At 39.8% G+C, this 21,727-nt stretch overlaps 1 protein-coding gene across 4 annotated transcripts in view; it reads right to left on the reverse strand.

Annotated features, from left to right (window-relative positions):
- ANKRD17 (ankyrin repeat domain 17) overlaps window positions 1-7,251 on the reverse strand; it is a 162,152-nt gene extending 154,901 nt beyond the window's left edge. For all 4 annotated transcript variants that reach the window (XM_039231014.1, XM_039231013.1, XM_039231011.1 and 1 more), the window contains exon 1: window positions 6,770-7,251. In XM_039231014.1, the coding sequence (XP_039086945.1) occupies window positions 6,770-7,168 (399 nt within the window). In that variant the 5' untranslated portion in view covers window positions 7,169-7,251. The remainder of the gene's footprint in view (window positions 1-6,769) is intronic.
- Window positions 7,252-21,727: the final 14,476 nt, after the last annotated feature.

The following is a 21,727-nucleotide window of genomic DNA, read 5'->3' on the forward strand; positions in this document are numbered from 1 at the left end:
AGAAAGGAAGAAAGAAAATCCCAAGCAGGCTCCACGCTCAGTACAGAGCGGGACAAGGGCCTCGATCCGACCCTAGGATCATGACCTGAGCTGAAATCAAGAGCTGGACATTCAACTGAATGAACTGACAGGCACCCCTTAGGTCAACTTTCTGAAGATCAAGGTGATGTTTATAGAGTTTTATAAGATAGCAGAAGGCAACTTACGTTGTGCTTTCAATAATTAGATCTATATTAACTTTGAGTTTCAGAGCATTCAGGGGAAAAATAAAATCCATGTCCCTTTTTAATAATTAAAATCTAAATTATAAATCATGATAAAATAATACCTATGTCATTCCACAATTCCACTTTGCCTCTTGACTGGGTAAGAAAAGTTTTTAAAGACAAAAATGTATATATTAAGAAATTAAAGACCCTAAGTCAGGAAGGGTATTTTGCTTCTGGGTAGCAAGCGGATAGGCATAACTATCAGACAGGTAAGATTCCGGGGACTAGATAGGTATTCATATCCACCCTTCACCTTTAATTCCCTATTTTTTTTTTTTCAAAAGGTGAAAGTGAAAGGGAGTTATATTTGGCATAGATTACCATGGATGTTGGTGCCCTCTGTTGGTCCTAATAAAAACATAAGTAATGTCAGCAGGTACTAACCCACATAACTACTATAAAGTGAAATTTTTTTCATCTATGATCAAGTATGGAAAAAAAATCACATGAAAATTCATTACATGTACATTTCCTAACCCATTAAATCATCTTAATAAGAATGTAGAATAAACAACTGTCATAAATCCATATACACTGCCTAAAAATTGATTCCCTAGTCAACTGGATAGTATTACTGGATACCAGTAGAAGCAATCTAGCAAAGAGGCTAGCAAATTTAGGGAAGTCAAATGTACTGCTCTGATGATCCCAAATATTTTCAGAGTAAGTGGCTAAAAAAGAAATATTTATTCATTAATTACTTATTTATTTTTACTTCAGAGATCTGACTTCATGAAAGACTAACAGAGGTAAGACACTAAGACTTATATAACATACATGTTACAATGCAGCAGGAGATATAAGGATGTGGAACGCGAGATTTCCATCTTCAAATCTGACAGTCCATAGCAGACCAGATGAAAACTACTTCATCAATTAAACAATCAAAAGGCAAAATATGAGGATTTAAAATAAGAGTAAGCATAGGGCTAGTTTACCAGAAAGAACAAATAAGTCTTGGACTTCACAACACAAATAGGTCATCTGTGTTACATTACCTTGGTCATAAGCAGGCACATAAATGCTATTATTGCAGTGAGAATGTTTCAAACTAACAAGGTGGGTGGGAGGGAGAAGGCAGTCACAGGCCTCTCTGAGTACTTAATAAAAGCTTTACGCACACACTACGAAGGTAGGGGAGAAAGAATAAAACACAAGCAACTTCAACAAAACCTTGGGTTTAATTTCAGGCATTCACAGCCTGTCAAGATCCCAAGTTAACAACTCCTATTTAAAATATATTTTTTTTAGCTTTTGGAAATAACCTTGAAAAGTAAAAATCTTGAGAGGAAGGAAGAAGCCAAGAGATTGCCTGTAGAGAGGGCAGTTTTCAGTATAAAGTTTCATTTTGTTAATAGTTAATTCTAGATAGTGGGAATATGAATATACTTATCTATAGTTTTCTATTTCTTCTTTTTCAATGACTTGAATAAGAAAAGGAGAAGGAAACAAGAAAATAAGAACAAGAAAAGGAAAGAAAAGCTTGGAGTAGTCAACCTGTCTTCAGTGGTTGCCCTACTGTCTAAAATGATCTTCCCCTACACTACCTGAATTTGTTTTCACTATCTGAAATGACAAATTTCAAGATGCTGCACTCAATCATACAGCGTAAGAGAACATGTGAATGAATGAATGAGTGACCAGGCTTTGAATCCAAAATACAGGTTAAGTCCTGCTCTGCTACTTATTAGCTGTGTGACCCTGATGAAGCTACCTAAAACCTTTCTAAGCCAGTATCTTTGCCTCTAAAATTATGAATACCACCTCCCAAGATGTGTATACTTCTGAAACTCACCCACTTCATTTAGCATATACATTTAACCATTTACTCTTTCTCTCATTAATCACTGGTGCACTTTAAAACCAATGTGTCTTAACACAGTTTTGTTAAACATTACTTACCAGGTATAGCAAAATGCCCAGCACATAGCAGGAACGCTAAGCATTTAATGAATAACGAAAGAAATATGAGGACACCTATTCCATAGGGATATGGTGAAAATAAAATGAGAAAACATGATACCTGTATTATCTCATTTAATTCTCATAACAATGCTATAAAGTAGGATCTACATTCTCACCATTTACAAAGGAAGAAACTGAGGTTCAGAGAGTTTAAGTAACTTGCCCAAGATCACAAAGCTATTGAGTGATGGATCATATTTGACTCTAAGCTCTAGTCCATGCTCTTAACCAGTATGTTAGACTTGACACACAGGAGGCGCTGAATAAGTAATAGCATCTTATTATGTTTTTAAAATGTAAATATATCTAGGAGGCTTAAGGTAGTTATCAGGTATCCAACAATTAAAATAAATTGGCTTAAATGGCTTTCCTCCTAATACCTATGAAAGAGCACCAGCAGTAAGAGAAGTAAATTAGCAACTGAAAGATGTTGAAATCCAAACTTCAACTATTTGGCAGTCCTGGATCCAAGAAGAGAGGAAGAAACTCCTCCTGGTTTCCTAAATGAATTCTGGATCCTCCCTAAGTACTAGCTATTCACTGAATATGTTTGCCTAGTACTTAGGCAAACTAGGAAACAAGATAATTATGACATAACTATTTCTTCAAAGATCTTAACATCTAGTTTACAAATACTGCTTCATCAACTAAGATGAGACGCGGTAACAAGTAAGCTTCTCTGGACTCATCTGGGATTCTACCATTAAAGGAAGTGAGGTGGCATTTTTCCATTAAAAAACAACAAAAGATCTGGAAGTGAACCTGAAGGAACATAATCTACTCAAATAATTTTTCTTTTTCTCATTCTCAACCCTACCTCTTCCATATCTACAAACAAATTCTCCCTAGTCTTGCAAATCCTTTCAAAAGTGAGTAAGTCAGTACTAATTTATTCACTGGTTCCCCTTGTCTAAAATTTCTTCACTAGGTTTGTCTCTTAAATTTAAAGCCTCAAGTTACCTATCAAAAATAAATGGAATTCTGATCAATTCCTACTGTATTTACATTTTATGCCTCTCTAATAAAAGTTACTTTTGAACATGAATCCTAACTTTAACAAGATTTTTTCCCCTTTGAATTCTGCTTTAGCAAACACATATTCAATTACATTTAAAAATGCATTCAATAGAATGCAATGTTATTTCTAAAATCTCCGGAGTATCAACTCCTGCAATTTCAACATTTTTTTTCCTGTAATATTCGAGTAAGCAATTTAATTTAGTCCACTAATTTGAAAAGAAGTGCATTAAGACTTTTATGTTAGGAAATATACTTCTGTGTATTTTCCATATTAGTCAGTCATCCACTAAAAGCCAAGAGTATTATGCATTTTTCAATTTTCAATCTAAGATTTTGAGTCAAATGGTGGGGGGAGGTGAGAGAAGAGGCGAGCTCTTGATCTTATGCTTTGTTTTCAGGAATAGATGAAGTTACATAAATTATATAAAACACAATTATCCTAGGCTGTAACACTGAAGAAAAATCCCATTCTCAATAACCTAATCTAACACTTCCTAAGAATTAGATTCTTGTGGGGCACCTGGGTGGCTCAGTCAGTTAAACAACCAACTTCAGCTCATGGTTGGTGAGTTCAAGCCCCATTTCCAGCTTTGTGCTGACAGCTCAGAGCCCGGAGCCTGCTTCAGATTCTGTGTCTCTCACTGTCTCTGCCCCTCCCCCATTCCCTGTGAGTGTGTGTGTGTGTGTGTGTGTGTGTGTGTATATCTCTTTCAAAAAATGAATAAACATTAAAAAGTTAAAAAAAAATAATTAAGAATCTAGTTCTTTGACATTCAAATAAAGCTCCTTATTCTTTAAATGGAATCTCATTTCCTTCAAACTTTTCTCTTTCAGCTGATATAGAGAATGTCCAGCTAACATTTCTTCATTGCAAATATATATATATATATGTATATATATATTTTTGTTATTGTTGTTGTTGTTAATTATCATCCTTTCAGGTTAAATACCTGAAACCAAAATTATATACAAAAACTATAACCTTCTATATTTCTTTTTAACCTTTTGATAATTTTTATTAGAAGGATAACTTCAAGGATCACATTATCCACATTTTATTTTGTAGCCAGTAACAGAATGAATTAGAAAATGGACTTAAATACAATGAGAAATAGCCACAAGATTTCCTAGCTCTAGAAAGTTAAACTTCTGCTATGTCAATAAAATGACAATGAAATGAAAAACACTGCACAACTCACCCAATTAGCTTATAGTGTACAGAAATGAGGTTTATTTCTTTATTTTGGTCAAGGATGGAGGCAGGTAGAAAGACATACTGTACTCCTTTCTGTCTGCTCATCCCTCAACATGTACCTACACAGATGTTTTCTTAATGGCTGCACTTCCTTACACTTATTTCTCCTGACTCATCTTCCTAACAAATGACAAACCTGTTGTTTACACCACTGTGCACAGAACAAAATAAAGCATATTAAAAACAAAGAAACTCCCCTAGTTGATGAAAGTCAAAATATATCATTTCCATTTTCTGAGGAAAATAAACTTGCCTCACAAAATTAACACACCTATGAACTTACTAAAAGTTCTGCTTATTAGGCTAAATTCCAATAACCAAAATGACCTAGGTATGTGAAGTTTACAGCAGACTATTACCATAAATAATACAGTTAACTTGTTGATATTTTGTGGGAGAATTTAAAATCTTAATAAAATATTGGCATTCTGACCTCAGCTGCATGCTTGTGTCACCTTGCAATCCACTGCCTATTTTTTGAAAAGATGTCAGGAGGGGGAATGCAAGGAAATACACTGTCATTAAAAGTTTACTGTTCTAAACAACTAGAAAACTTTGATTTTCTACTTTTGCTCCTATCCATCACAATCAGTTTCTTCTAAGCCTTGTTTTCCTTATTTTTAAAATAAAAGGGCTGAACTAGATTATCTCTATAATGTTTCTCATCTCTACAAAGAATTATACAAGGAAATGATTCTAACTACAATAATAAATTTTGCTGAAAATAAGAATCCTGTCACACCCTTCTCTCTGCTGTTTCAAATGCAGCGCAAGCAACACACTATATTGAGAGGTTCCAACCAAAATACAAAATCTGTCAATACAAACCTATGCTTAGAATTCAATAGGATAGAGAATAGCAAGAAGTGTTCATCTTTTTGGCATACTTGAACTATTCCATCTCTACCTATATAACTTCACCCAGTCTGAGGTAAAAGAGAATCCGGTCTTCCAATAGATAAGTCTCAAACTCTTTAAAAGGTATTTCTCTATTTGAACAGAACTCAAGATCCAATAATGGAATTTTCAAAAAACAAGCCTTGCACCAAGATGAGCTCTGTTTGTGGAAGAGAATAAATGGCAAGGGCTACTTCTAGATAATTCAGTTGTTCTCTTACACTGGCTTTAAAATCAGCCTTTAAGGCGGGTTTCCTTCTGCTGCCTTATATTCCAACTTCTTTCTCCGAATCAAGATTTTCTAGCTTCCGTGTCAGGGAGTAGACAGGAGAGTTACAAAAGGGCTGATAACTAGTAAGGCTAGCTCTTAGTTTGTTGTCAGTATGGTATGTTTCACTGAGCTTTTGGGTTATATGGCCTTTGAAGAATAAGGTCCTGCAACGCCGCCTGTCTGTGGACCCAAGAAAAATTATAAAACAGTTATGAAACCAGATCACTAGGACAAACCGAGAGGCCTTCCTATTCCAACTCACCACAACCAACACTGGCTTTCCAAAGCACTCTTTAGCTGCCCCATGAGATCTGGAAAACCACAGAGCCTGGCGAAATTCCTCCTCGCTAAGGAAGCCTCTGAAGATGTGTATGTATGTCCATGTAAGACTCAAATATCTTTTGCAGCCGCCCAGCTGTATATAAATGTATACGGAAATAAGATCGGTTCACAAAGTCCTTGAGAGAGCAGAGAACTGAAAGCTATTTCAACAGCCACAATAGTTCTGAGGGAGGGAAAAAAAAACAAACAAACCCTGCAGCAGAACAGTATGGAAAAGTACAGCTTCTCACGTGTCTCTCACATACACGAATACTTAGCTCTGAGTCCCTTACAACCTCACCTTTCCTCAAAACCGCTCTCTCTTCCACCTGGCAACTGGGAGAAATCTACCAACCTCCCAGTCATTCCCCACGAGACTCAGCTACCTATTACCTCACCCCTCCCGCTTCGGTCCCGCCCCCGCCCCGGGAATAACAGGGCCCTGCCGACCCCAGGCGGACCCCGCCGGGCGTGCAAACACGGAATCTAATCAAGTCCCTCCATCCTTAACCCTGTGAACCATCCCGGGATAACCTGCTGTTCACCAACTCTGTGGGCTCTGTGGTCCTCCCACCCCCACGTGTCAGCTACCCTCCCCCACATCCACACACCTCACGATTTAGGCCGGGGAAAGAAAGAGGGCAGTGGAAAGCCTGGCCGCTGCGATAGATCGACCCACAGGAATCTGTCCCACCGCGAGTCCCCTCCCACCTTCGGCCCCTACCCTTTACTGCCCCATCCTCCCTCCTTCCTTTGAAAGCAGGCCCTTGCCTCAGAAACCTCTTCTTCCTCGTCGTCGTCGTCCTCTTCTTCCTCGCTGTTGTTGCTGCTGGTGCCGCCGCCGCCGCCGCCGCCGCCTCCGCCGCCGCCGCTGTTGTCGCTGTCGCTGCTGCTTTCGCTGCTGCTGGGGGGTCGGCAAGTCCGGTTACGCTTGGCCTTGTGGTGTTGCTGCTGCGGCGGCTTCTTCTTCAGGAGTAGGTCGCACACTCGCACCATCCCACGAGGAGAAGAGGCCGAGCGAGCCCCGCTGCTGCCGCCAACGCCGCTGCCGACCTCCGCCGCCGCCGCCGCGGGGGGGCCCGCCACGGCCGCCACCGCCGGGGGGCTCCCTTCTACCTCAGCCGCTGCCGCCGCCGCCGCCGCCGCCACCGGAACCGTCGCCTTCTCCATCCCCGGGGAAAGAGGGAGGGCGCGGACGGGGGAGGGGCGTGGGGGCTACGCTCTACCGCGACTTCGGCCGCACCGGGGCCGACACAGCGCTCGGTGCCGCCTCCGCCGCCACCGCCTCGGTCACCTCTACTGCCGCCGCCGCCGCCGCCGCTCCGCCAGCTCTCACCTCGTCTCGCGATACTAAGGGCGGGGAGCCTGACGATGGGAGGGAGGGAGAGGGAGGGAGGGAGTGTGAGGGAGCAAAGGGGAGGGGGGGAGTGGTGAGGCGTAAAGAGAGACCCGGGTGTCGGGAGACCCAGAGAAGGGGAGACCAGGAGGAAGCGAGGGAAGTGTGCCTAGGGCGACTTCCGATGGAGGGACGGCGGGGACAGAAGAGGCCCGCGGTTACAGTCGTAGCGCCTGCGAGCGCCCGGATTTCTTCTCTTTCCTCGCTATTTCCCCCACACATACAGCCCTTCAGACCTCCCTTCTTCCTTCCTCGCTTGTGACTAGAACGCAGCCGCAGGCGGAAGTGCAGGTGACGCCATCAGCCGTCGCCTGAGCGGTGGCGCGCGGGTGGCCCAAAGACGAAAGTGAGATTCCGAGGGCCGGATTCCGGGCCCGGGCTGGCCGTGCTGCAGCGCGTGGGGCGGGCGGGCCTGCCGGAGGGAGCGGCCCCGGGCCGGGGGGACGCCGGTGCGGAAGCGCCGTCCAGACCCTTTGCTTGCTGGAGGCTGGGACCGCCAGATCCGGGAGGTGGGGCCTCTTTCTCGACTGTCGTACGTAGTTTTATTCCTGGCAGTTTTTTGCCACCGCCAAATCGTGATTAGGGCTTTGGATCTTTGAGAGATGGCGTCGTGTAGAGGAAAGAGCCCTCTTTTCCTCAGTCTTAAGGTATAGACTTCCTGAATCTGAGTTTACAGTTGTGTGATATGAAGGAGTTCGATTAGGTGATGTCTGAGATTACGACAACTTTAAAGTTTCCCAAGGGGAAAAGACGGGAAAAGGAAGCACGTTCCGTGCCGGACTGCAATCGTCTGCAAAGACGATTCACTGAAGGACCCAGATTTAGATCTTCCACCCCTCACCGATTCAGCTTTTATCTGTGAAGTGAGCATCATAAATAATCGTCTCTGTCTATGCGTCTCTTAGAATGTTGTTCAGGGGGTTTTGAGTTCATTTGTAGGTGTATGAAAACTTCCAGGACTTTTGAAATAATAGCGTGGCTTGTTGAACTCAGAATTATCCCTTTCTGGTCCAATAAGAGCACCGTGGCATAAGAAAAATGAAGCAAACGTCAAAGGCAGATGTACTGGCACAGGATAAAAATTATGTCTCAGCTGACATAGTTGCCATTTTAAGACTGCTAAGTTTAATTGAGTGTGCCTGAATTTTTTTTAGCATTTTTTTTCTTTTTAGCATTGGCATACCATATGAAATGTGGGCAGTTGCCAGTACTCTACAGAGTACTATGGCAGAATTGGCAATGACTGAATCAATTCATTCAAACAAAAATTCATCATGTTCCTACTGTGTGCATAGTTTTTGAAATCAAAGTCTCTGCTTCCAGGGACTTTATGGTGGGATAGGTGCTTTAGTAAATATACACACTAAGCCAGCTATCTGCCTGTTCCTCTCCTACAGTGGTTGCTGAGGTCCTGTGCAGAACATAATACTATGTTGTGTATCTTAACCACTACAGGTCTAGGTTCTAGAACCTCAGCTGGATTACTCCTTCCTACCCTTTAAATCCATCAGCACCTTCTTTTCCCTTCCCACCAGAATACTTTTTGCAGTATTTCAGTCCTCGCCACATTTCATTACATGACGTTACTTCGAATGTCGAAATGTTGATGCTGTTAAATATCAACCCCTTCAATTTTCTAAATGCCGTAAACTTAGATACTTCCAGAACTTTTCTTTTCTCCAGTATCAGAGGAATGAGACATTTCCAGCTCTTAGATAAGATGAATTATCCATCTGCATTCTAGTTTCAGTCTTTCTCTTCCATTTATTACCTTTTCAGTCTTCAAACCTCCACATTTCTGGTTACACTCTGTTTCCTTTCCTTCACAATTAGGCTTTAAAGAGGATTCTACTTTCAATGTCTGTTATCTGAATTTAACTCATTAACCCTTTGCAATCTAACTTCTATACCTAGCACACTATCAAAAATACTTTTAGTCCCATTGCTTGGAAGAAAATGAATTCTTGCTCTTTTACATAGTAGTGAAATGAATATCTTGTTGGGACTATTAGGATGCAGTCAAACCTATTAGAATACAACCCCTGGAGTGACTTTCTGTTATTTTTATCTAGGATTTTTTTTTTTTAGAATCTGTGGCAAAGATTTGACTAGCCATTCATAAAAAATTTCTTCTCCTGGACATACAGCTAGACTGATTTTCCCAATTTCCTTTGAAGTTAGTTGAGGTCATGTAGTTGAATTTTAGCCAATGAAATGCGAATTGAAGTGATGCACACATTTCCAGACTTAATAAAGTTCCTCCCATCCTCCCTTACTCTTTCTCCATCAGCTTGTAGCTAGTGAGTACCATAACCCTGAAAACTATATGTTGGAGATGCCAGTGCCAGAAGAGAAAAACATGAGTAGCTAAGTCACTAGTTGGAAGACTGCCACCTCCAAATTAGAAAAACTCTTTTGGACTTCCTATGAGAAAAAACAGATTTGAGAATTTATGTTATAGGAGCTAGAATGACCATAACTAACCCAGAAATTGGTGCCAGAAGTGGGGTACTGCTAGAACAGTAATCTAAAATATGTTGCATTGGTTTAGTGGTGAGGTAGCAGATGTCAGAGAAACTGATTTAGGAGGCTGGAAGAAGGAGACCCAGGTTTTATAATGACAACATAATTGAAAAGCATATCACCTAACTACTGAGACTGGCTCCAGAGGAAATAGTTCAAAAGAATAAAAGTAATGGTATATTTTGAATTTTACATTTGCTTTTAGCAAATTTTGCTAAAAAGATAAGCTCAAGGTAAGAATTGCCAAAATGAAAATGCATAATACTTGAAAAGGATTGGAAAAGCTGACTTTCGAGACTTTGAATGGTAAGAAATGAAATGGAGGAAGCCTTGAGTACAGTACAGGAGCAAAGATCATATCGAGGCTTTGGTGTTTCCATCAAAGGCCATTATTTTAGATAGCCTGAAGGTGGCTGGGATGAAGTTCTAGAAAAACAGACATGGGCGCAAGGAAGGAAAGAAGTCAATCAGGTTTGAGAATTGTGTAAGAAAGAACTTGGGGTCAAGGTGCCTGGCTGGCTCAGAAGAGAATGTGACTCTTGACCTCAGGGTCATGAGCTCAAGCCCCAAGTTGGGTGTAGAGATTACTTAAATAAATAAACTTAAAAAAAAGGAAGGGCACCTGGGTGGCTCTGTTGGTTAAGCGTCCATCTCTTGATTTTGGCTAAGGTCATGATCTCACAGTTGTGCGATCAAGCCCTGGGTGGGGCTCCACGCTGGGTGTGGAGCTTACTTAAGATTCTCTCTCTCTCTGCCCTTCTCCCCTGCTCATGCTCTTTCTAGCAAAAACAACAAAACTTTGGATGTGGGCACTGGAAGCAAGTAGATCACAAGACTAAATTTTTGAAGGAATTTTATTACTAATCATATCATCCATCATATCATTAACCTCGCTCAAATGTTGTTCGAGTGTTAAAACAGTGAGGCAACTATTCAACCCCAAGCTTGCATAAGGAAATAGGACATAAATGCCTTACAGCATCCAGTACAGATCTAGGATGTGGCCATTGAGAATAATGGACAACATATCAGAGTCTGTCATCAGGGGCTATACAAAAGACAAAGGACAAGGGACTTTCTCCCAAAGATTGAAGTTTCATCAAGACTTCCTGTACTCTCAGGGAAGGTGGATCACAAAATGCCTGCACCGTATTTCATCACTGTTATGTATCCACATTTCCTAGTGTCTCACATCTTTCTCTTTTCCTTTTCTTAATTTATTTTATTTTTGTTAATGTCTGTTTTTGAAACAGAGAGAGCACAAGTCGAGGAGGCAGGGAGAGAAACAGAGGGAGACACAGGATTCAAAGCAGGCTCTAGGCTCCGTGCTGTTAGCACAGAGCCTAACACCGGGTTCAAACTCATTAACAGTGAGATCATGACCTGAGCCAAAGTCAGACGCTTAATCAACTGAGCCATCCAGGTGCCCCCACTTATTTCTCTTTTCCTAATGAGAGCATAGTTTAGTTACCTGTCTCTGATCTACCACTGTACATTGGGTTTGCTGGAATATGGAGTAATATTAGAGATAACTTACCCTTTTAGTTCATGTGTTACACTTAGATCTAATAAAGAGGCCTGCACATCACCTAAAAACCTAGACTTCAGGCCTGATCTAGTAACTGAACAGAACTTTAGGTTGTCTCATTGGGGTAGGATGTGTTCTCTGTGTGGAAAGAGAAATAAAATAGATATTTAGTGACTGGAATAGTGGACTCTTACAGACACTAGATTCTTTTTCTGGACACACATATATTTCCCAGCCTCCCTTGCAAGTAGGCTTACCAATTAGGTGTGCCAATTTGGTTCTAACCAGAATGTGAGTAGAAGTGATGTGCTCCTGTTGCAGCTCTGGTCCAAAAAAATAGCATATGAGAAGTCCAAGATCTCCCATTACCCACCAACTTGAGGCAGATGAACACATTTGTATTAGAAGTCATGTGTTGAAGATGGCCAAGCCACAAGGTGGATGGACTCAATTGTATTAGAATTTATATATATTCTTTTGGGTTAAAGCACGGATTTGAATTTATCCTAACTAATATAGACCTATCCTTTCCTCCAGGTGTAACTATCCATTACCTAGATCTAATTCTCATACCACAGGGGTGTACCCATGAATCAGGCCAGCAAAAGTACCCTTTTTAGGGGCGCCTGGGTGGCTCAGTCGGTTAAGCATCCGACTTTGGCTCAGGTCATGATCTCGTGGTTCTTTTGTTCAAGCCCCGCGTCAGGCTCTGTGCTGACAGCTAGCCAGAGCCTGGAGCTTGTTTCAGATTCTGTATCTCTCTCTCTCTCTCTGACCCTCCCCTGCTCACACTGTCCCTCTCTCTCAGAAATAAAACAAATTAAAAAAATTTTTAAGTACCCTTTTAGTCATAATGATTGATTCAGGAACGGGCAGATTAACAAAATGAAGCCAATCAGAAACAGCCTCACCATTTTTGCTAACTAATATTAAGAAGCACCTCACACTGGAATTAGACAAAAACTTAATTACCTATGACCTTTGGTCACCATGTGAAGTGAACTTGCCTAAGAAGGAAATAAACACAACCTCAGGGGTGTTACAAGAGGGTAAAAGAGCCCGTAATTTGAGACATGTATTTCCTGGCTCTCCCCTCAGGGTTAAAACACCAGATGGTAAGGGACAGATACTGCCAAGAAGATTTCAGAATTCAAAAACAACCTGTGGCTTGTGCCCTGCTACCCACCAGGAAATTTGCCTAACACAGGCAACTACAATCAAGTAGAAGTGCAGAATGTTCTGTTTAAGCAGAGTGGACCAGGCAGCATTGATAACCACTCACATTCCTGCATCTTTCTTTTTTTTTTTTTTTTTATTTTTTTTTAATGTTTTATTTATTTCTGAGAGAGGGAGAGAGGTGGGTCACAGAGAGAAGGAGACAGAATCCGAAGCAGGCTCCAGGCTCTGAGCTGTCAGCACAGAGCCAGACACAGGGCTTGAACCCACGAACCGTGAGATCATGACCTGAGCCGAAGTCGGACGCTCAACTGACTGAGCCACCCAGGCTCCTCCTGCATCTTTCTTGATGACAGTAGACTGAAATGGAGATACAGAATTTCTTAAGAGGTATGTAAACTTGGTTCACAGTGAGCCTAACGGCTTGCAGGGCAGGGTGACGGAAACTCATGGCAGAAGCTATGATATGAATCCATGGATTGATTGGATAGAAGATCCTACTGAGAAGACACTAATATCCGTACATTTAGAGGTAAGGGCAGAAGAAAAGCAAACACTTTGAGAGAGTAGATTATAAATTGTATCAACAATGAACCTTTCAGCAACAAATTTAGAAACCAAGCAAACCATATTCCCCTCTGCCAAAGCCATGATGGTAAAGAACTTATCTCTAGAAAGCAGATAAAATCTTAGAGGAGGGATGAGGACAGTCTCATAATAATACCTTAAACCGAATCCCCTGAATTTGAATAAAAAATTGATGTGAAATTCAAAACAGACTGTTAAACTAGAAGAGAGTAAAATATCTCAAAATGGCAAGGTTCGTGTTTTTATTTCTGATTAGTAATAGTACCAGTGTCAACAAATGACACAGTCTAAAATGTGAAACCAGGGGCGCCTGGGTGGCTCAGTCAGTTAAGCATCTGACTTTGGCTCCGGTCATGATCTCACAGTTCGTGGGTTTCAGCCCCATGTTGGGCTCTGTGCTGACAGCTAGCCCAGAGCTTGTTTCAGATTCTATAACTCCCTCTCTCTCTGACCCTCCCCTGCTCACGCTGTCTCTTTCTCTCTCAGAAATGAATAAAACATTTAAAAAAAATTTTTTTTAATGTGAAACCAATGAGTCTAGCTGAGGTGCACAATAATAAGGTTCCTTAACCCTAGAGGAGGTTTGGCAATACTTACAGGTTGTAGCAAGCAACAGCCTGTTGAATTTTGAGTTTTAGGCCTCATTCCAATAATTTCAATACCTTCTTTTGTGTAAGAGATAAGGGAGCGCCTTTCAGAGAGCAAACGAAAGACTACTGTCTCAACTGACCTTAACCAAGCTAGCTCATCCACTAGCTAATTAAGGGTACCATTAATTCAGCTTGTTAAGTTTATACCACTATCTAATAAAATTATCTTTATCATGTTGTACCACAAAGAGCTACATCCAGACCTGACCAAAAGAAATGCACATCAGAGCTCTAGGTTTTCAAGCAAGATGTGACAATTGGATGAGACTTTGGGATGTTCTCAAGAAAGCATTTCAGTTGTCCATGGAATAATGGCATTGTCTTAGACTAGGACATTTTTGAGATTACATGTACTGAAAGAAGCATAAGCATAGATGGTAGGTAACCAATGGGTTCAATGTGGAGAATACTCCATCACTTTTTGTATGTCCATCTTTTCAGGAAGCGCCTTTCTTCTACATGATAAAGCTGTCAATTATATGACTGTTTTTACCCCTGTCATAAAAATAGACACATGAACCAAGCCAATCTTTCCAGTTATCTATAAAAATTTTACTGAGGCTAGAGATGCTGACATAACATGGAGCCTACCTTGCCATACAGTAAAGACAGAAGAAGGCAGGTAAGAGCAATAGAGAGTAGAGTCCAAATGATATCTGAAATCCAGGGTTAGGTCTGTTGTCAATTAAGTGGCCACTAAGTTCTGCCTTTCCTCTCACCTTCCCTTGCCACCCTCATTTAAACTATTTTAAGGTAGGTTTTATTCATTTGCAACTAAAATAGCCCTGATTAATGTCGTTTCCTGGGTAGTACCATCCCATTCTTAGAGAAATTTACAGAAAAAGGATTGGAGCAGTAGTTATATTGCCCCACCAACACCATCATGGAGACATTCCCTCAGTTGTCTTCTTTGGAGAAACTGACTTTATTAAGAAAAGTAATGGTTTATGATTACTTCCTAACTGCCAAAGTCATTAGCCTCTTTTCAGCCCCTACTTTACCAGACTTTTGTGGAATTTGATATCACCTGTTGCATTTTCTGAGGAGTCTCAATAAAATAATTCCCTTCTTCTCACTTAGGTTCTGAACAATTTGAGAAATAAAGCAAAGGATAGAAATGGGGGCCAAAATATCACTTTATTACTGATAAGATCAAGTTGACTGATATGCTTCATATGAAAACCAAATAGGCCTCCAACTTATCCCCAGAATTAGGCCAATTTATACCTTCAGTTCCTAGCAACACTTCACAAGGACGGCATGGAGGATCGGATGACAGTCTCCTTGGACAACCTTGTCCTTGTAGGTTGAAGGACAAAGCTAAATTAGACATTCTTCACAAATTCACTAATCACTAATCATTTAAGTCACTCAATCTCCCCAAGTATAAAGACATTGTACCTAGTTGAGTTCCTATCACAGGAAACAAACATCAGAAGCACGCAAGATGCTTTCTCTACTAGCATCTTTAGCCAATCCCTACTTGGAAACTACTTCCTTTAATTTCCATGACAACTTCCTAGTTGCTTTATCTCTCTAAGCAATCCTACTTAATCTTCTTTATAGGTCTTTCTTCTTCCATCTGGCTTTTAGATGTTAAGAGTTTCCCCATGATTCAGGCCATTGCTCTATTTCTATATTATATTCTCTCCGTATGGAATCTCATTTCAATTACCTTATTTAAGGCTAATGAATTCATAACCCTTATCTCCAGCCCATATAGATTCAAGGTTACTAGTGGAATTACTGTGTTTTAGCTACTGTTTCCTTAACCTTTATCTACAACCTAAACAGATCTAAGATTACCATATCCTATTCATTCTATGTCCTCATATCTAATTACTTTCTTTGTCCTCACAGCTACTGCTTTAATTTGGCTCCTACCAGCTTTCACCCATACTATTTCAATAGTCTATTAATTTCTCTGTCTCTGGTCCTAGTCTATTCCATTTTATCCTCCACAGTGCCACCTGAATTATGTCTTTGTAAAAACAATTTATTTCTGAATACAAAAGCAATACATGTTCATTGTAGAACATTTTTGAAAAGCATGCTTTTTAAAAACAATATATGAGCAATTTTCATGCTATTAAGTATTCTCTATAATATTATTTATATTGAATATAAAATGAATATATCATTTATTTCATTTCATTTTATTTATTTTTAAGTAGGCCCCATACCCAGCATGGACCCCAACATGGAGCTTGAACTCACAACCCTGAGATCAAGACCTGAGTGAGCTGAGATCAAGAGTCACATGTTTAACCAACTAAGTCACCCAGGTGCCCCTGGATATATCATTTAAATATAAGCACTGCAAAATGGTGATCTGTAACCAAAGCTGTTACATGGACATGCTATATTTTGTCATCACAGCATTTCAAAGTTGTTTGAATTTTGAATGCCTTTACACAACACATGCTTTATTCAATTCCCCATAGTTTCTACAAATTCCTAATATCCAGTGTTACTCCTTCATTTTTGTCACCTACCTGTTTTTATTATGTTGTTGCTATTTTCTGGTTGTTTTTTAAAAAACATTTTGGAATTTAAGTTGAAAATGGACAATTCACCCAACATAAGACTGAGTTATCATTCATCCACCTAGTATCTGTTGCCTACCTACTATGCACAGTCACTGTGATGGCAAGAAAATGGTGAACAACACAAACATGGTCCTTTATCCGTTGACACATATAGTCTAGTGTGAGAGACATGCAAATGAAATAACTGCTAAAGGGAAAACTGACCTAGGGACTTTTGTTTGAGGGTATAGTTTTCTTGAGAAAATAATGCTTGAGCTGAGATCTATAGTAGAAACTACCTAGGCAAAAAATTAGAGACTATTGCTAGCCAAAGAAGTATATGTACAAAAGTCCTGAAAAGGGAGGTATCAGATTGTGTCAAAAGAGCTGAAACACAAAAAGTAGAACAAGTTTTGCAGGATGAGGCTGGAGAAGTTAACAGAAGCCAAATTATTCAGGGTCTCCTGGACTATGCTAAGAAATCTGAGACAGATGTTGAGATGAAATCTGCCTCCCCTTAATTGCTGTCCATCCAATGACCCTGTTTTCTCTTTCCTTCTTTTCATTTACTCCTCATACGACATGATTTTGAGATCTCTTTCACCCTCTGATCACTCTTTTTTAGAACTTACGATTTTCTTAGTCTACTGCTCCAGAAGCAGAGCCAAGTAAGAAATTATTAAGCTGAGAGCTAGAAGGATGACAGTCTAGCAGAAATAATAATTAACTACCAATGAATTTAGTAGAACACAGTTGCTACATAATTCAAATTTAATTAAATGTTGTTGGGTAATGAATATATACCTTATGTTAGATTTTCCTTTAAAACTGTGTCTCGTAGGGGTGCCTGGGGTGGCTCAGTTGGTTCAGCATCTAGCTTTGGCTCAGGTCATGATCTCATGGTTTATGGGTTCAAGCCCCACATTAGGCTCTGAGTCTGAACCCTGCTTAGGATTCTGTGTCTCCCTCTCTTTCTGCTCCTCTCTCTCAAAAAATAAACATTAAATTTTTTTTAAAAATATATGTCTCATATCTTAAAGTTTATTTAGGTTAAAATTAAAATTGTATTGCTTTTTGTATGTATTTCTAGGTGTTAAAGAAGGAAATATAGGAATGGAAAAACATAAAGATTCCTTTACAGCAAGAGAAAGCCAGTTTTAAGACTTAAAATATGCCAAGGATAATCTACAACTAAATAATGTGCACTAACTTTGGTTGTTAAACAAATAAGCTACACACATTTAATTTTTTTCTCCATTTTATGTTTGTTAGTTTGATAATTTTTGTCCTTGTTGGTTTGGAGAACTTAAAGTGTTTGTTACATAAAACATCTCCTACATAGAGATGTGTGAGTTTCTGAGTTTTTACTTTCAAATTGAACATCAAAGAAGCATTTTCAGATTTCAGATTTAGAGCAAGCAAGTGTATTAATAACTAGCAGAAATATTAAAAGTTAGAACAATTTGTGGCTTGTATCTTAGGGCAAACTGGGCTCATTAGAAAGTGATCTGATAATACTACAGAGTCTCCAAAGGAACTTTTCATTCATTCATTTATTGATTATTCTACAGACATTTATTAACTACTATGTGATATACACTATGTAGAGCACTGGGTATAGCTCATTAAAAAGTGCAGTTTATGAATGCAAGAAAATGCATACAGTTTATTGCAGAAAATAGTATAATAAACATTTGGCATATAAGGGATTCTACCAATGACCTTGAATCCTCAAATATGCAAGTATTTTATATCATATAACTTAACCCAGAAAATAAGGTAAATTATAACTAATCTTTCATATTTTCACATGTAACAGTAAGTTTTAAAAATGGGCAAAAGTTCCTATGGCATGTAAGTAGCTTAGAAATGTCCACTCCATGCCAACAACAACAAAAAAAGCTGAAGAAACTGAAAAACCAACAACTTTTCTTAGATCTGTCAGAGAAGTGAGGTCACAGGGCAAATCACTGCCCCCCAGTTGGAGAGACAGACAGATGGGCAGAGAATCACAACTTACATAAGCAGAAGCCCACAGTAACCAGTGTTGGGCTAGGAAAATCTGAACTGTAATTGGCAAATTGCTAGAAGCTTCATGTGGACAAGGCTGAGAGTGTAAAACTTCAGGGGGTTCCAGTCATAAGGGGTGCCCATGCTCTGTTGAGCTTTACCTCCAGGAGCCCTACCGGGTCCTCACAGTGAATACTGGAGGAAAATTTGATATTACTGAATACTTTCAAATTAACTATTTTGAAATACTCTACATCATTATATTCTTCCTAACAAGGCCTGTCCTCAGAAGAAAGTATTTTACCAAACCCTAACCCTCTGGGTTTTTATCAGAGCCTAACCTAATGCCAGTGTACTCTGGCCATCATGTCCCACCTGAGGTGGATTGAGAAGGGGAGCACCATTGACAGTCACAGTGGCACAAACTCACCAAAGACAGACGTAATCATAGGACTATAGAACACTATCCCTTCCCCCACATCCTATCCTGCATTACTAAAGGCCTATTTATTACAATTCCTTTTACCCAGTACATTGTGTCCACATTTCAGTGAAAACCTGCAAGGCTTACTACAAGCCAAAAATATTTTGAAGAGACTGAACAGTCATCAAAAGCAGAGTCAGATATAATAGGAATGTTGGAATTATTAGGCCAAGAATTTTAATAAAAACATATAATTAATATGCTAAAGGATTTAATGGCAAAAATAGATAATGTGCAACAACAGATAGATAATATAAGCAGAAAGATGAAAGTTCTAAGAAGGAATACAAAAAGAAATGCTAACAAAAATAAGGAATGCTGTTGTTGGATTCATAATTTGGCCAGACTCAGTTGAAGAAAGAACTGGTGAACCTGAGGAAATGACAATAGAAACTTCCAAAACTGAAAACCACAGAAAAAAAGCTGAAAAAACTCCACAACAGAACAGCATATCCAAGAACTATGGGATAATTACAAAAGGTGGAAAATGTATATAATGGGAATACTAGGAGAAAAAAAAGAAGAGCAACAGAAGTAATATTTGAAGCAATAATGACTGAGTTCCCCCAAATTAATGTCAGACACCAAGCTACAGATCCAGAAAGCTCAGAGAACACAAGCAGGATAAATGCAAGAAAAAACTGTGCTTAGGCATATCATATTCAAACCTAAGAAAATAAAAAATGAAGAAAAAGTCTTGAAAGAAGCAAATGAAATAAATATCTTACCTATAGGGGAGCAAAGATAAGAATTATGTTCACCTTCTCCTTAGAAACTGTGCAAGCAAAAAGAGAGTGAGGGATGCCTGGCTGGCTCAGTTGATGGAGCAGGCAGCTCTTGATCTCAGGATTATGGGTTCGAGCCCACATGTTGGGTGTAGAGATTACTTTAAAATAAAATCATTTAGGGGCCCCTGGATGGCTCATTTGGTTAAGTATCTAACTTCAGCTAAAGTCATGATCTCATGATCTGTGAGTTCAAGACCTTCATCAGGCTCTGTGCTGACAGCTCAGAGCCTGTTTCAATTTCTGTGTGAGTCTGTCTCTGCCCCTCCCCCCCTCACAGTCTCTCTCTCTCAAAAATTAAACATTAAATTTTTTTAAATAAAAAAATAAAATCATTTTTAAAAAGAAAAGAGTAGAGTGAAATATGTAAAACATGGAGGGAAAAAAAAAACCCCACCAATCTAGAATTCTATACCCTGCAAACTTATCCTTCAGAAGTGAAAGGAAAAAAAAAGAATTTCTTAGACAAAAATTGAGGGAATTTGTTACCAGTACACCTGCCTTGTAAGAATTGTTTAAGAAATGGTAGTCCTGATGTAACTTAAAACATTAAAAATTGACATTTCTCACCTTATCTCTAGACCTAAGAATCCCAGGAAGGGGTCACATGAGGAACATATGTGTATCACAGGTACATGGTATAAATCTTTCTCCTTACATTCTATAATGAACTCATGGACAAATTCACTAATACTTAACCCCATTTCTTTACCACTATCTCCATCCATATTCTTGCTGTGTCCTTACCATAGCCAAAGTGTTTTTTTCCTACCCTCTCAGCAATATGACTTGCTTGGCCAATGTCCTATAGATGGAAGTAACAGTGTGCCAATTCTGAGCGCAGGGGAGCAGCAGCACACATCTACTTGACTTCTTACCCTGCTATCACTGTCATGAGAATACATCCCATCTAGTTCACTGATGCAAGGAAAAAATGACAGTGAGGCAAACCCACACCATCAAACCTGCAGCATAAAGCAAAACTAACTTCAGCTAAACTACAGGTATATGAATAAGCCCAAATAAGATCAGCAGAACTACCAAGCAAGTCTTTTTCACACTTAAACACTAAAAGAGAAGAACACCACCAATGGACCTCTTTGGATTTTTGAAGATACATATGGCATTTGTGTATGCTAGCCAACGTATTAAAGCAAGCCTAGAGCAACCTATCCACAGATGTGAGCAAGAATAAATAATTATATAAACCACTGAATTTAGGGGCACTTTGTTATGCACCAATAGTGGATCAAAATGTATCTGTGTAACCGGCTGAGCCACCCAGGCGCCCTTTTTTTTGGGGGGGGGGGGGGGCAAGCTCTGTGCCCAATGATGAGGCCTTCCCCAGATGGCTGACTTCTTTGTGAAGATTGTGTATCCCGGGCAGCCCTCCTCACCTGGGGTCCAAGGAAACTCTTTTCCTTTCTCTGTAAACTTTTTAAGAGAGACTCGTTCATTTTGCATCGACATAGTGTAAAAGGTAGACAAGACATAGTTAACGGACAAGCTGGGATTGAAAAGTGGACAGCGTTTAGGAGGCGCTTTTAAATGCTAAAGTTATGGGGGGGAGGGGGGATGGGCATGAAGGAGGACACTTGTGGGGTTGAGCACTGAGTGTTATGTGGAAACTAATTTGACAATAAACTATTTGTAAAAAAAAAAAAAAAAAGTATCTGTGCACTGGGAAAAGGGAACTACTCAGGAATTTCCTGGATATTAACTCTTAGAATATTTAAATCCCCAGGACTTGAAATGCCACTATGATCTACCAATCAGAATGGTTGCTTATGGAAGTCAGGTAATAAATAGAGTTTGGACTTGAGTCTGCCTTATGATGGCCCACATACCAACCCTCTTGTTATTTCTCCAGTTCTTTCATGGACATATTTGACATTGTAGGAATAACCAATATTGCCTCCCTAGCCTGTAGAATAAGGACAGTTATGGCAGGAAGGCCAAATGGGAACCTCTGGAACTACTCTTCCCAAGAAAAGTAGTAAAGCTGCATTCCTGGGAAAATTACAGAATTTTTGCTACCATAAAAGACTTGAAAGATGTAGT

Source organism: Hyaena hyaena, unplaced genomic scaffold, assembly GCF_003009895.1.
Source record: "Hyaena hyaena isolate Hyena2069 unplaced genomic scaffold, ASM300989v1 scaffold_54, whole genome shotgun sequence".
In the NCBI taxonomy this organism is placed as follows: Eukaryota; Metazoa; Chordata; class Mammalia; order Carnivora; family Hyaenidae; genus Hyaena; species Hyaena hyaena.